We start from the raw sequence: 15,851 nt of genomic DNA on the forward strand, positions 1-15,851 counted from the left end.
AACCCCATATACAGGGTTTTAGAACTTATATATGTTCTAACATATACAGCCCCAACAGCCTGTCCAGCAACTTGTTCTGCCTCATGCATTATTATTAATATTGTTGTTACCTCTCCCTGCAAGACAGTAAGTAGCTCTTGAAGGGCACAGGGGCAAGATCAATACTCTTTTTCAAGGCTGTATCTCTACCCTCTTCCAGGTTACCACAGTACCTAGAACATTTTTGTTAAATGAATAAATAGAACTTGGGATCTTTCCTAACATTGCTGAGGACTTCTACTTTTTTTTTTTTTTTTCTGTTTTGTTAGGCTTTGGTGTATTGTTTTCTCTTGAGACTGGATTGATTGTGAAGCCCAGGTGGGTCTTGTTGTCTACATTAGCCTCGAACTCATGACCCTTCCCTGCCTCAACCTCCCGAATACTGAGATTACAGGTACCTGTCATCACACCGGGCTCTGAGTCTTCATTCACTGAATATCCCAGCCTGAAAAGCACTTACTCTGCTTCCATTCGAACCCCGAACTTTCTTTAAGAGGGGGGAGGGAACCCTTGATGTAAGACGTGATGCATGTGAGACATGCAACATTTTCAATACGAAATGTGTTGAGCAAAACGCAAGCTTCCCGTCTACTGTCTCCTCTAGCTCCTTCCTCACGACAGTCGCGGCTTGTGTCTCTGAGTTTGAAACCCCATATCAGACAGAGAAACTGCAGTGACTAGCCCGCGAAGGGCTCTACGAGGAGATCCCCATGGCCCGCCCCAGGCGCAACCTGGTCCCGCAGAGGAAACTCCGCCTCAAACAACCAGAGAACAAAGTGTTAACGCGTGGGGCCGCCTCCCTCCCGCCTCTTCCGGGCAAAAGGGGGCGTGTCCTACATCACTTCCTGGAGACTGGCCGAATCCGGAAGTGATCCTCGACAACCTACTTTTCCACAGAGGACCCCGGCAGTCGGCGTGGGTTTAGGACCATGAGCTGGTGAGTGAGGCCGGGTGGCGTCGGCTGGAGCCAGGGCGGCCCGACAGCCCTGCTCCTAAGCGGTTCCGGGAACCTCCTCGGTGCCCTCCCGGAGGCTCCATCTCTCGGCCAGACTCCCGAGGATCCCTTAGCCTGGGACCCCGCGTCTGATCCTGTTGCTTGCCCTTTCTCCCATCGCATTTCCTTTCAGCTCCTTGGCGTGAGGAGTCCCTCTTCCCTCTTCTCTCAGCTATCCACTGAGGAGCTATCCACTGAGTGTCCTCCTCCTCTCCCGTCGGCATCTCTACGCCGCGCTTATCCGCTCCGGAGCTGTGTTTTTCACTGAGGCAGACTACCAGCTGCTTTCAGACAGCTGGAATAACATCACCTAACGGTGCCTCAAAAGACGGAATTCTTTTTAAAAGTTTAAAAGTTGATTCTCACATGGAAGGGATCATAATTACACCACACACACTCATTTAATGTCTGATTGGACTGTTTGAATCTTTCCAGGGCTGTGACCCCAACTGCCCTCTCTCTAAGATAGACATAGCTTAAACTTTTGGGGGATCGTCAAACCAAGGAGCCATAGAGCTGGAGTGTCACCGCTGCACGTGGTGGGAAGCTCACGTAGATACTTCCTAATGATTGTGATTAGCTTATTGTGGAAGGTCCTCTTTCCCTAAAAGCTAGTCCTTATTTGTTGCTCTGGATTTTCTTATGTGCAGAGGAGAAAATCATAGATTTTTCTATCTTCTTGGGCTTCTCTAAAGGCTGCTCATGCCAAGGACTTTACCATTAGTCCCAAGAGCCTGTGTGTCCACAGTCCCCACTCTCACAAACTCCAGTGGTTTACAATGCAATTGTGTGAATAAATTGGCTGCCAAGATTAATCAGCCCTCTCTAGCTCCTGAGGTGCATTAATGTAGGGGGCTGTACTTGCTCAGAGCCCAGCCTGTTATGCAAAATAAGTGCATGATAATCAGCTATGAATGAATGAAATTAGCTAGACACCCTCTGAGAAGGCTTTCACACTTGACCACCAGTGGAGACCAAGCTTCAGCCCCAAGCGGCTAATGTCAGTCAATGTCAAGGATAGCTTTCTAATGTACAGTGTAAACCACTTCTGCCCCTTCCTCCACCTGCTTCTCAGACTGAGATTGATTGGTGGACAAATGTCAGACAGCTGGAGAAGCAGGGCAGGGAAGCCCCCTGCGAGGCTCTAGTAAGCTCCTGCGGGAGATACTCATGTCCCCTCAACCTCTTGCTCCAAGAGGCCAACAGAAAGCTGGAACTCCTAAAAGCTAACTTCCCCATCTTGTTATAGCTTAGCTAGTGACAGGTCAAGGGGCACTTCCTCAATTCCCTTTCCTAAAGGGAAATTTCCTGTAGCAGAATTCTTTCTTTTAAGTATCCAGCTTCATGATGCTAGAAGTCATCTTGGTTTATGCACCTTGAATCTTTGAATCTCACTTGCCTAATTTTTTTTAATAAAAATTAGAAAGTACATGTGCTTTCCATTTAGACTGACATTTATAATTAGAAAAACAAAGAGAAAAAAAAAAGAATAAGTGGAACAGAGACCACTAGAGGTATCGGTTCTCTGGATGATCTGAGGCAAGTTGTTTTCATCTGTCTTTCAGAAAGATTCCCTCCTCCTCTTCCTTCTCCTCCTTCTCCTCCTCCTCTTCCTCCTCCTCTTCCTCCTCCTCCTCCCCTTCCTCCTCCTCCTCCCCTTCCTCTTCTTCCTCTCCCTCTTCCTCCTCTTTATTTTGAGAAACTAGCATTTTTTTTTTCAAACCATTTTCCAACGAAGCCCATCAGGTTGGAGAGACTTGGGATTGGCAGCAACTAACAGGGCTGAGGTTGTCATGAACTAATTTGCCAGTACAAGCACATCTTAGGACCTCTTTGGATGGAGGGTCACAACCAAAAGCATGGCTTTGTCCCTGAAGGAAGAGATTCTTTTCTCTTCCTGCTTCGAGGGCTTCTACGTCATCTCTTGCGTGGACCCTGACCCTCTCTCTCAGAGAGGGGACCAACACCAGAGCCTGGGCACACAATCACACTCAGTTCCTAGCTCAATGGCTGGCAAGGGAACGAGGGTTGGGTCCTTCTGATTCACTCCCAGCGTGGTTTTCCTGCTCCCAGAATGAATCCATCCATTCATCTGAGACTGGAATTTTCACTAGGGGAAGAGACCAGAGTGACGTAGAGCCATCATGGGAGGCTGATGCCCAAGGTCAAGTTCACCAAGTACATGGACTATGCCAAGCGTCGTTAAATAAGGCCTAAGGCTGCCGTGGCCCATGGTGCCCAAAGGGTATCCATTGTTCTGGACTAGGCTGTACTTTCAAAATGTCACAGTGAGAAATGTCCAATATTGATGCCCTTTGCACACTGTGGACTTTGCATGAAGAGTAAGAGGCCTTTGTTTGTTTCTTTCAGTGTGCAGGCAGCCTGCATGACCCCTGTTTATTTAGTGAGTACCTGCAGAACCACCCACCCACCCATTAGCCATCCATCGAGGCAACTCAGTGGTCTGTCCTATTTGGAAAGAAGCATTGGATGTTTGCCTCTCAGAGCACTAATCCACCTCTTGGCCCCAAATCAAATGCACTCCACGTTGTCCTCACCCTTGCTCCACCTGTTTCTGCATAAGTGTGTGTTCACGTGTGCTATGTAGTGAAAATGAACTACAACTAGGAGTAATTGCCAGGCATGGTAGCACACAGCTTTAATCCTAGCACTGGAGAATCTCCATGAGTTCAAGGCCAAGCTGGTCTACAAAGTAAGTTTCAGGCCAATCAGACATACACAGTGAAACCCTGTATCAAAAACAAAGAACAGTGACTTTAATCTAGCTGTCTTCAAGAATTATAGCTTTCCCTGGATCCATGTACCTCGATAATCTGAGATTTAAATAACAGGATGGGGGTGGGGTGCTGGAGGTGTCATTTGAGAAGGAAAGGAATTAAAAGTTATAGAGATAACACTGGACTAGGAAGCCAAGTATTCCGTTCAAATCCAGGTTCTGTTGCCCACAGAGTGGCTGGTCAGCCTTTCCAGGTCTTGTTTTCTCCCTCTGTAACGTGGAATAGATAATCTCAGAAGATACTCTGCCACAAGAGTCTGCTGGTACACATGAAGACTGTGTGCCCCTCTCTGACATTTAAGCTTCTTCTCACTCGAATCTTTCTTAGATATTGATATTCCTCAGACAAAGTGTGCAGTGTGTTTGGAAGGAAAACAGCTGATATTCCACAGGCAGGGTGTCTGGGAAATCAGGTGTCCTTTCCTCTCTCTTAAGACCTTTTTCAGTTCTGGTGGTTTTTTGGAGCTGTACAGTATGACACACACAGATGATACTCAACCAATATTTGTTGATTAAATGCTGTTAAACATTACAAAGGTACTGAATGCCGAGGGACATTTGGATGGCTGTAAGAGTCAACACTTGCCTTTAGCAAGTGCCTGGAAAGTCCTGGAAATTATATGTCAGGATGATATCAGGAACGATTCCAAGCAGATTTTAATTGAACTTTGACCTAGCAAGTGCCTACTGTTTCCATGGAGAACTGAGAACGAGATGCAGGTGAAAAGAAGCCTGTGGGAGAGTGGTTGGAGAGGGTGCATGGCGGTGGTTTGTGCAGCCAGTCGGTAGGGAGCCAGCACAGTACATACTGGCCGGGCAGAGGCTCCACAGTCAGGGCTTGGCACTCTGCTCTGGAGCCACTTTTTGTACTGTTGTCAGTGCCCTGCTGGGGAGTTGAAATTGAGCCTGGCCTTTGGAAAATTAAGGGCTTTTAAGCAAAGAGGTAGTATAGCAAAAGCAGTGATTTAAATTATTGTGGCTGTGGCCTGCAACGCTCAGAAAGGAGAAAGAATAAAGTCATGAAAGCTGTCTTAGATGATATCTTCTCAATAGTTTTATTACAATTTGTGTGTGTGTGTGTGCACATGCACCAGAGGTTAATCTTGTTGTTTCTCAGGTTGTTTCCCCTACCTTGTTTTTTTGAGACAGGGTCCCAGAATATATGTATATTATACTATATACATATATAAATAATGTAATATATGCATGTATAAATAATATATGTATAAATGTATATAATATATATGTATACAATATATGTATATATTGTGTCACAATTTAAATTGATCTATATGCCCTGAGTTAGAACCCAGTACCCCAAAAAGAAATTTGATAGGTATTTTGCATGGATTGCAGGTTAAAAACTGACTGTGCAGGAGTATGGTCACAAATATTCAAACTACAAACTAGCACTTGTCACTTCAGCAGTGTGAATATAGTGTTTATTTGGCTGATTTCCCTATGTTGATAAAAATAAAATTTTTTAAAGGGTGGGTTCTGGGGATATAAATCAGTGAGCAGTTGATACTTGCTTAGCGTGTCAAAGGCTGGAGGTTCAATCCCCAATACCAAAGAGAGACAGAGACAGCAGATTTCAGGCAAACAGACCAGTGCCATCTCACAGCCAGCATAGGGGCAAGAAGTGTTGCGGGGGGTGGGGGGAAGGGGAGGTATGGGAACCCACTGGAGTGTTGGGAACTGGAGGGGCAGATTGGACTCTGTGGACCTGAGACAGTGGAACCACAGCATCCCAGACCCCAGATGACCCACATGCCAGAAGCCAGCTTTGTCACTGTGGATGTGCAGCAACTATGATACATATACACAGTGAAATGACATGTTAAATAAGCCATGTAGCCAGGCATAATGGCACGTACATGTAATCCCAACACTTGGAATACTGAGGCAGGAGCATCATGAGTTTGATGACAGCCTGGATTGCAGATTGAGATTCTGTCTCAGAAAATAAATAAATAAAGTGAAGTATAAGTCTGTATGTGGACATGGATGGGTTTCGGACGTATACAGCTAAGTGTAAAAACTGGTATCTCAGTGAAACTGGGCTGCTTACACCAAGTCTAGACCAGAAAAACAATACTAGGGTTTGCTTATGGACACGTGTGTAGTGAAACTATGAGAAGGAGAATAAGAAATCAGCCTAGTGGTGATGTCACACGCCTTTACTCAGGAGGCAGAGGCAGGGGGTGTGTCTGTGTTTTAGAGGCCAGCCTGGTCCACAGAGCAAGTTCCAGGACAGCCAGGGCTACACAGAGAAACCCTGTGGGGGGTGGGGGGAGGGGAAGAGGGAGAGGGAGGAGCCCTAGGATAACAAAAAGGACAGGACTCAGGCTTGGAGCTCCAGCAGCATCCATGAGGTTGGGCACCCACCTTCTCCTGTCTTCAGGTCTGGTGACCGATTAGAATGAGAATAGATGGTGACCTGTCCGTCAAGCACTAGAAGTTTCTCAGACAGTCATCACCAAGCACCTTGAATTTTCTGTCCACTCATTTCTTGGCTTTTAAGCACACACCAACCTCCAAGCTGCTAGCACAAGTCCTCGCACTGTTTAGGGAGAAATCCCCTCTGGGTTGTAAGCTGGGGAGTAGCTTAGCCCTGGATGTGGTACAGTCTGCTGCAGGACAGCCACTTGCTTAAAGAACAGCACAGACGTCTTCTGTCCACTCCCCCTGTGTTACCTCTGTCACTTTGCAGCCCCTCCCTCTAGGCCTCAGTTTGGTCTTCACCACAGTACTGCTGCTGCCACCATCACTGCAAAACTCTCCAGACGGCTTAGCGCAGGGCAGAAGCTGTTTCAAGCATTAGACTTACTGAACACCCTCAGCAGCCCTATAGGCTAAGCACATGTCTGCCCTATTTTATAGGGCAGGAAACTGAGGACATTGAATGTCACAGCTGGTGGTGGGCACAGCCAGGATCTGAACCCCAGCATTCTGACACCAGACCTTTCCTGGTGCCATCTCTGTGAAATACAGGAGTAGAGCAAGTCCTGTGAGTTCGTGGATATATCAGAAGCGTCTCACACAGAATCTGGCTATAGTAGATGCTTAATAAATGCTCACTTTAATTTGGTGGCCTCCTTGTTTATATGACCTAACACCATGTGGTTCATTCTGCCTTCCCTTCAGAGGGCAGCTTGGAGAACAGTGGGAAGGAGGGATCACAGATGAGCCGGTGGATTGTCCTGGTCCCACGTACAAGTCAGCCAGGTCACAGAGTCATGCTTTTTATTTTTAATTATGCACACACCCTCTTCAAATGAATGGCAGGTCAGGGGTCATGTTCCAAGTTCTCTGGTTTGGGATGTAGTTAATTCATGTCAAGCATAGCCAGGGTGGGAGGCAGTGGTCATAGATAACTGAGGTGAATGATTTCAGCCCTGGTTGTTACCCTCTAAGGAGTCTGTCCTTCCCTTTCTCAGGCTGACCTTTCTCTGGCCTTCAGCATAGCAGCTAGAAAAGAGATCCATTGAGCACCTGTTCAGCAGCACCACATGACTCTATAAAGCCTGCCTGGCCGGGACCCAGGCCTTGGTCCTCTACTTGTCTGATGGTTAAAGTGGCAGGCCTTGTGGGCCTTAGACCAGAGCAGGCAGGACTCCAAAAACAGTGACTGAAGGATGGGGGCTGGGCCAGTCCTAGTCCACTGGAGAAGCTGCTGCCTCACGCCCACCTTCCTCTCCTGCCGAGACAGTGACTCAGGCCCAGACCACTCCCTAGGGAGCCAGGATTTCAGCCACTATCAACCACCGCCCACTCTTGCTCAGCCCTTCTTTCTTCTCACCCCCACCCCAGCTCTGTGAGTCTCTTGCCCAGCTGGAGATATCCAGAGAAAGGGGGAGCCTGAATCATTCTGGGGTTCTCTCTACCCACAGGCCTAGATTCCTATTTACCAGCAACAAAGTTTGGAAAGGCAGGAGTGCACAGAGATTTGAACTCCCAGCCATTGTGTATGTGAGTGCAAGGGATGCTCCCAAGAAGGCAGGAATTGAGTGATGTGCTGGGGTGACTCAGGGGATCCCCACCCAACCACCATCTGGGTCAGCCTCTTATCTCTGTCCCTACAGTAGGGGCGGGTGAGGAAACAAAAGATTGAGAAACCTAGCAAATCGAGAATGCAAATAGCAGTTTTGTAAATAGATGTTACACAAGAGCAGGAACTTTTTTGGAAGGTTTTACTGAAACAGACAGAATTAGCCAACTGGCATCGTGCTGCTAATAGAGATATTTACTGTTTGAAAGAAGTATATTTGTAGCTTCGGAGAACATCCTGTTGACTTTTCTTTATTGTGAAAAAAATAGATCCTTTCCCTTCTGTACACACGAAACTTGTTTTTTGTTTTCTTTCTTTCTGAGGTGAACCTTGTTGGAGGTTGAGGGCTGTTTTCTCCATTTTGTTACTGAGACCAAAATATCCCTTCCCCTGGCCTCTGGTGCTTATGTTTATAGAGTAACCAGCAGAACTGAGAAGTGCCTGCCATTTGAGAGAAGGAACTATAAACCTCTTGATTGCTTCCAGAACATAAGAGGCTTTCTGGGTAGCAAACCCTACTTTCTCTCTGGGCTACTGCTTGTCCCTCTAGTCCCCAGGGGGGAACAAGATAAAAGCTGGGTCAGGAGGAACAACTCAACATGCCGCCATCTCCCAGGGTAGCAGCTTCTCCTAGCCTGACTGCCACCAGGAAGGAGAAGCAAAGAGCCTGGCGAAATGTAGCTAGGCTACGGCTGCTTTCCTCTTGTCCCGCTCCTTGCCACCTTCCTCTGCCCACTGAGAGTATGTCCCATATCAGTGCCAAGGAGCATCCCATCTGCCCCTGGTTTCTAGTTATTTCCTGGGCACAACAGGGTTATATAAAAATTAACCCAAAAGACTCGCCTCCCTTCATAGTATCCTCAAAAGCTCTGCAGCATAAATTGCCTTGGGGACTGCAGAGATGGCTCAGTGATTAAGAGCGATTGCTGCTCTTGCTGAAGAACTGAGTTCAATTCCTAGCACTGGAATGATGCCTTACCACCATCTATAACATGACTTCCAGATATCTGACACTGTCTTCTGGTTTCTACCGGCACATTTTATATAAGAATACATACAGGCATAACATTCATACACATAAAATAAAAATGATATATTTTCTTGACTTAAGCTCTGGTAACTTCTCCAGACAAAGGCCACATCTGATCTGCAGCTGGCTGTTGGCATTCCTTGAGTGTATACTTTGATCGAATCAGATTAGGAACCCAAAGGCTGTTACCTTTTTGCTCGTTATGTACCTTTGTCTAAGAGTGGGTGTGGGAGGTAGGGGGAGGGCTTGCTTGTATATTTTTCAGGAATCCTAAATCATAGTATAGTATAGTATTCTGCAGGACCTGAGTGTGGAACAGTACATTCTTTTTGCTCATTCACTTAATCATTCATCACTGCGGGATGACATAAAAGGTCCATGAGATGGCACGGGTTTTCCTTATTCGTCCTAATGTTTCCAGACCCTAGCATAGCACTTGGCACAAAAGGTGGCCCTTAGTCAGGATGCAGTAAACATTTACCAGAAGGCTGAGAACGTTGCACTGTACCTAAAACAGCACCTGCCAGGGTTGCAAAGAAGAAAAGCATTCAGCCTTTGTCCTGATAAGCTATGTATCATGATCGGAAAGCAAGTTGTAGAAACATAGAAGTTAATTAACCTGTACCCTTTACCGAGCAGAATGCTTCAGTAGTAGGATAGTTCAGTATTAGGAAACATATTTGCTTACTTTATCACAGTGGTACATCATAGGAGAGTAAATGGCTTACCCAGATGCATGCTGCCAAGACATTGACTTGCCAAAAATGCAGTCTTTGGGTCTTTTAGTAATCTAGGAACAGAGAGCTACTTCCTTCCTGTTTCCAGGCTTTCTGGCTGAAGTCAGTGATTCCCTTCATATTTCCTAGTGAAAGAGCAAAGTCACAGCCATCTTATTCTTACAAAAAAAAAAAAAAAGACTGTTTCCAGTTAACACAGTAACTAGATAAGAAGCATAGGTTCAAGTCTTCCTAGAAACAAGGAACATTTTATCATTATTCTCCTATATCTATTTGGAAATCCTAATTAGTCCCCCTTCTGCAGCTGAATATGTTAAGCTATACAGGTTAAGTATGTAGGTATCATAGTGTCGTGGGTGGTTGCAAGGTAAATGTATCCAGCAAGATAAAATGAAAAAGAATCCCACTTCATGGGATTAAAATAAAAATTAATTACCACTATAAAACATTCCTAAGACATATGGAGCTAAAAATTTTACATTTAAATATTACTTTGGGCTCTTAATAGCCAACAAAATAAATGTAGAGGCCCTATTTAAGAAAGAAAGGGAGGGATGGTGTGGGAGAGAGTGTAATAGGAAAGAGACGAAGAATCAAGTCTTATGACTAAGGGACACAAGAAAAAGACTTGAATGAGCAGATGGAAATATTACCACCCTAGGTGTAAACTTATGTGCCTATGGATGTAGGCTTTTCGCACACTTACAGTATGATTATTAATACAGAGTTATAGGACTTTAGTGTGGAGGGAGGACACAGCAGTTGATTCATCTTGGATAATAAAGCAAAAATAGCTCTAAATATTACCTGGAAAGTCATGCAATGAAAAGGAATTAATTTTACTGGATGTTAGTTTTTTACTTATCTGTGAAACAATAGGAATATTTAACACCAATAAATGATTATTCTCAAAGACATTTTTTAAGTTGTGCCTGGTGGTGCATGCCTGTAATCTCAGCACTTAGGAGGCTGAGGCAGGAGGATTGCTGTGAATTTAATGTCAGCTTGTACTATAGAACAAGTTCCAGGCTAATGTAGGCCACAGAGTAAGAACCTATCTTAAAAAAAAAAAAAATCACATAAACATACACCAGAACAAAACAAAATAAAAGATTGTATAGTACATGTTCATGTGAATGTTGACGACAGTGCCAGAACAACCGCAGCTGTTGTTCCTAGGAGCTGTGTGCCTTGTCTTTTAAGGTCGGATCTCACCAGCCTGGAACTCCAAGTAGGCTGAGCTGGGAGACTAGCAAGCCCTGGGGATCTGCCTGGCTCCAGCTCTGGGATCGTAAATTATAAGTGTGTGCCTTTTTTATAAAGCACACCTAGCTTTATAAAAAAGATTAATTTAATCTTATTTTTAATTCCTGTTAAAGCAACTCTCTAGCTATACTCTTTAAATAAATTCTAAGTGGATACAAGATTTAAGAATAAAAAAAAACAGCCAGGCAGTGGTGGTACACACCTTTAATCCCAGCACTTGGGAGGCAGAGACAGGAGGATTTCTGAGTTCCAGGCCAGCCTGGTCTACAAAGTGAGTTCCAGGACAGCCTGTCTTGAAATCCTGTCTTGAAAAACCAAAAAAAATTAAAAATAAATAAATAAATAAATAGCCCCATTAACATCCCTATGGAAAGAAAGGGACACAGGATCATCAAATCAATCCTAGGAAACCTAGGAAACTTCCCAGTCTTAAAGCTCTCTCCAAAGGCGCAGGAATGGAGATGGGGTGAACTGGCGTGTAGACTAATGGAATGAAATTGAGGACCTGATACCTAGACTGCAAACTGGCCACTCACAACTCTGCAGGAATAAAGAAAGCCCAGTGTGTGTTTCTCCGGTGGTACACATGTAACCCATAAACACGTGAAAGGGAAAAGATCATGAGAAAGACGCAAATCCAAGCCCCAGTGAACTTGCCTCACACCTACCTGTAAGGAGGGAAAAAGCTAGACCCTAAGCTGGCATTGGGCAACCCCAAGAACCGTCAGCCAAGCCTCTCCACTCCAGACACAGCAGCTCAGGGGCTGGCAGCTCGAAGACTCTTTGAGTTGGGTGGAGCTGGCCCCAAGGCCAGGATTGGAGGAAAGATGCTTCTTTGAGAAAGTGTAGAGCTCTACACTAGGGCACATACAGGTGGATTTACTCTGTGGAACTACTGAAAGCCTCACCTCAGGAACCCTGGCTTGCACAAACACTGTCCAGCTCCTTTAGAAAGAACCCTAGCCTCGGTCATGTGGTCCTGTTTTTCTAAACTGAAAGCATTTCTACCATAATTCATCTTTATTGTTTGCTTTAAGCCTCTGTCTTCTCACTTTGTCTTGTTTTAACCCCTCATGTCACTCAGCTCTGTACATAGCCTGTGCCTTTATTCAGGACTTTATATGGGACTGGGAGATTGAGTTGAGATTATACTGTTTAATCTGCCATTTGTAAAGGTATTTCTGGACATTTTTAATAAAACAAATGAAAAATTACTAGCTCTGAGTTTGAAGTATACAAAAAGTACCTCTGAAGTTGCCTTTCAATTTTTAAATTAAAGGAGAAACTGAGGGCTGTACGTATCTCACTAGTAGAATGCTTATGATGAGCCTGGGTTCAATCCCCAGCACTACAAAAAATGAGAGGAAATTGGATTTAACAATGAATAAGACAGAAATGATAAAGGTAAGGTGAGCAATTACATCAATGGAAATCAAATAATATAACAGTATTTTCAGTTTGTACCCAAAACTAATCATCAGTAAGGAAACAAAATCAATTTTAAAAATTAACGATAAATGTTTGAGAATCCATTTGGTAAACAGGAGTGAGTCACATGAACACGTGGATAAGACATAGGAATTTCTGGCGGATTTATCGTGAAAGACACAATAAAGATAACAGAACTCATGATGTGTCTCCTACAAGGACATCAGTGACAGAATGGTGACCATCACTAGCACCAAGAGCATGAGATGAACCATTGGACAAGAAATCTTGCACTATGCCCTGAAGTCTTACAGTTTATTTACAAAAGAAATGTGGGATTTTCTAAAATTTACAGTAATCTTAAATTTTATATTTATGCATTACCAGTTAGCAGGGAAACACTATTTATTTCTAAATTATAAGTAGTAGAAAACAAATTCAGTCAACTCTGTTAGAGAAAAAAAACTGAATTCTCTTTTTCCCCTGAGAAGATGATACTGATTTTGCCACGTCAAAAGACAAAGAGCGAACAGCCAGAGTAGACATAAAAAACACACAAGTGTGTCAAGCAGATGAGTAATAAAACTTCAAGGTTATCTGTTTAATCTGCCATTTGTAAAAGCATTTTTGACATTTTTAATAAAACAAATGAAACACTTTCACACCTATTTTTATATTTTTTTTCTTTAAAATAGGGATGCAAAATTGTATACACAGTGACCTACAAATCCCTAACCATCTCTGAGAGATTAAACACAGTCAAGGGAAAGAGGACCACAGTGAAGTCAGGAGGATGAAATGTGTGTCCAAGCCAAGTGCCAAGGCGTGCCCCTCCCTGCCAGCACACATGGGCACACACACCCTGCTCCACCCAGCAGCTTCCCAGAATGCTCAGTAGGGTGGCCTTGATTCCCAGTGCAGGAGACTAGTGTGCTCTACCCTTCCCAGGAGGAAAAAAACTACATGTCAAGAGGATCCCCACAAAAATGTTAGTCATGATCAACAAACATCCTATGTGCCTCCGAATTTTCTTTTGTCCTCAAGTCATGTATGCGAGGCGTCCAAGAAAGACAAAGATGTGTCAGGCCAATCCATAAAGGTTAGAAAGAGAGAGACTGGGAAGGGAGAAGAAACTTCAGGCTGTTGTTACAGTCCACGGACAGATTAGCCAACTAGGAATCAAAACAACACCACAAAGGACAGTCAAAAAGTCAAGCTCTAAGATTAAAAGTACGCTAGTGGGGGAAAATACAGAAGAAAACCTGGGCTTCAGCCTCAGCACTGAGGTGATGTTAGGAGCCAGAGGTTTTACAAGTTGTTGTTATTACTAACGATTGGATTTTTTTCCCAAACCACACTGAATTAAAATCATGTCCTTGGGATTAAAGTCATGAAATTAAGTAAAACCTGATAGCAGAAATGCACAAATAACTAGAAAATCAAATTAAGAAAATGTTGAAAAGCAGAGAAATCAGAGACCGAGAGGGATCAGCAAGATTGCAGCAGGTACCAGACCAGAGAGGAAAGTCAACACCAATCAAGTCTTAGAGATTGCCAGCTGCCCAGGGAGAAGCCAGCACAGCAGATGAAAACGGACCCAGGATGTACACTGTTATGAAACACCATGGCAAACTCACCATCCTTTGGAGTTGCAAAAAGAAAATGAAAAATTTGACCCCATAAAAAGGGCAGAAATCAGGATGGCTTCAGATTTCATGGAGACTTCATACTCACTGGGATGTCAGAAGATGGAAAAGTAATACCTTTGAAATTCAAAAAGAAATTTTGTCCAGGCATGTGACATCCCTGTAATCCCAGACTCAGAGGATGAGGCAAGAGGATCATACCTGGGAAAATAGAGAAACCCTGACTCAAAACACTATGTAGTCAAGTGTGGTGGCACACGCCTCTATTCCCAGCACTTGAGAGGCAGAGGCAGGTGGATCTTTGTGAGTTCGAGGCCAGCCTGGTCTGCAAAGCCAGTTCCAGGACAACCAGAGCTCCATAGAGAAACCCTGTCTCTAAAACAAGCAGACAGCACAACAGACACTGATGAGCAAAGGCTCATCAGTGAGCAAAGGCTCCTGCCTCCGTGCCTGACAACCCAAGTTCCATCCCTGAGACCCACATAGTAGAAAGAGCTCACTTGGGCAAGTTGTCCTTTGACCTCCACACATGTACCATAGCATTCTCACATGTATGCACATACACAACAAGTAAGTGTATAAAATTTTTTAAAATCAATGATGAAAACTATATTGGCATGTTACATGAAAACGAATAGTAATAAATGCTGGTGAGAATGTGGGGAAGGGAGAGCCTGTATCCACTGCTGGTAGGAGTGTAAACCATTGTGGAAATCAGTATAAAGGTTCCTCAGACAACTGAAAATAGAGCTACCATATGAGTCAGCCACTCGCCTCTGGGGTCAGTGCACCAGAGCAGTGCCTGCACATCCGTGTTAATAGCTGTAATAATCACAAAAACCAGGGCATGCATTCAACCTATGATTCTGTCAACAAATAGATGGGTAATGAAAATGTGGAGCATAGGCACAAGGGAAGTTTTTTGCAGCCATAAAGAAAAATGAAATCATGACATTTGTAGGGGGAAAAATGGTTGCAACTGGAAGTCATTATGTTAAACGAAGTAAGCCAGACTCCAAAAGACAAATCCCATGTGTGTTTTTCCTCTTGCAGAAGCTAAATTTAAAAGGGTGTGTGTGCATCACAAAATTAGCAAAGGGATCATGAAAGGAAGAGAACCTAGGGGAAGTGGGAAATTGAGTGGAGTGCTGGGATCCACATATCAAGAAAGCTGAAGCAAGCCTAATGGGAGACAGGGATCGGCTCAGAGGAGGGAGGTGAGGTATTTCCTTTCAAATGGGTGACAATGCTATAAGGAAGCCCATTACTTTGTCTGCTAAACTAGCAAAATTATGTTTTCATATCAAAACATTCATGTTATATACATTTTTTATTTAAAAGGTTATTGTCAATACATGTGTGCATATATACACATGTACAGATGCATGTCCGTGCAGTAATTTAGCGTCTCACTGCTCATTTTTGCCTCTGCAGTGTGTGAGTGTTCAGGTGTTGTGTTCTTCATCATTTGTATTTTTCCATGTCTTCTAAGTTTCTAACACTAATCAGGTGCTGTTTTTGCAGTTAAGAAAAAAACTGAAGGGTTGCATTTTGTTGTTGTTGTTTGGTTGGTTTCTTGGTGTTTGTGTTTTGTTTTGTTTTTTGTTTTTTTTTTTTTGTTTTTTTGTTTTTTGTTTTTTTTTGGCTTACTTGAAGATTACAGCAAGTGCAAAGAAGAGAACAGTAGCCACATTCTCTCACCCAGGACTGACAATACCAACACGATTTGCCTCAGCTGTTTTTCTGTCTTTCTTTATGTATATTCTCTTTAAAATATACATAATTAATACTGCTGAAACAGTAACCTTGGGTAGAGATAATGGCTGGCAGAGGATCTTTTTACTTCTTTCTCACTCTTTTTTT

At 43.9% G+C, this 15,851-nt stretch overlaps 1 protein-coding gene across 1 annotated transcript in view; it reads left to right on the top strand.

Moving 5' to 3' along the window:
- The first annotated feature begins 777 nt into the window (after positions 1-777).
- The window catches only part of Bin3 (bridging integrator 3), a 38,040-nt gene continuing 22,966 nt past the window's right edge, over positions 778-15,851 (top strand). Inside the window, exon 1 of the mRNA XM_031362856.1 lies at positions 778-976. Coding sequence (XP_031218716.1) covers positions 969-976 — 8 coding nt within the window. The 5' untranslated portion in view covers positions 778-968. The remainder of the gene's footprint in view (positions 977-15,851) is intronic.

Source organism: Mastomys coucha, unplaced genomic scaffold (genome assembly GCF_008632895.1).
Source record: "Mastomys coucha isolate ucsf_1 unplaced genomic scaffold, UCSF_Mcou_1 pScaffold9, whole genome shotgun sequence".
Lineage (NCBI taxonomy): Eukaryota > Metazoa > Chordata > Mammalia > Rodentia > Muridae > Mastomys > Mastomys coucha.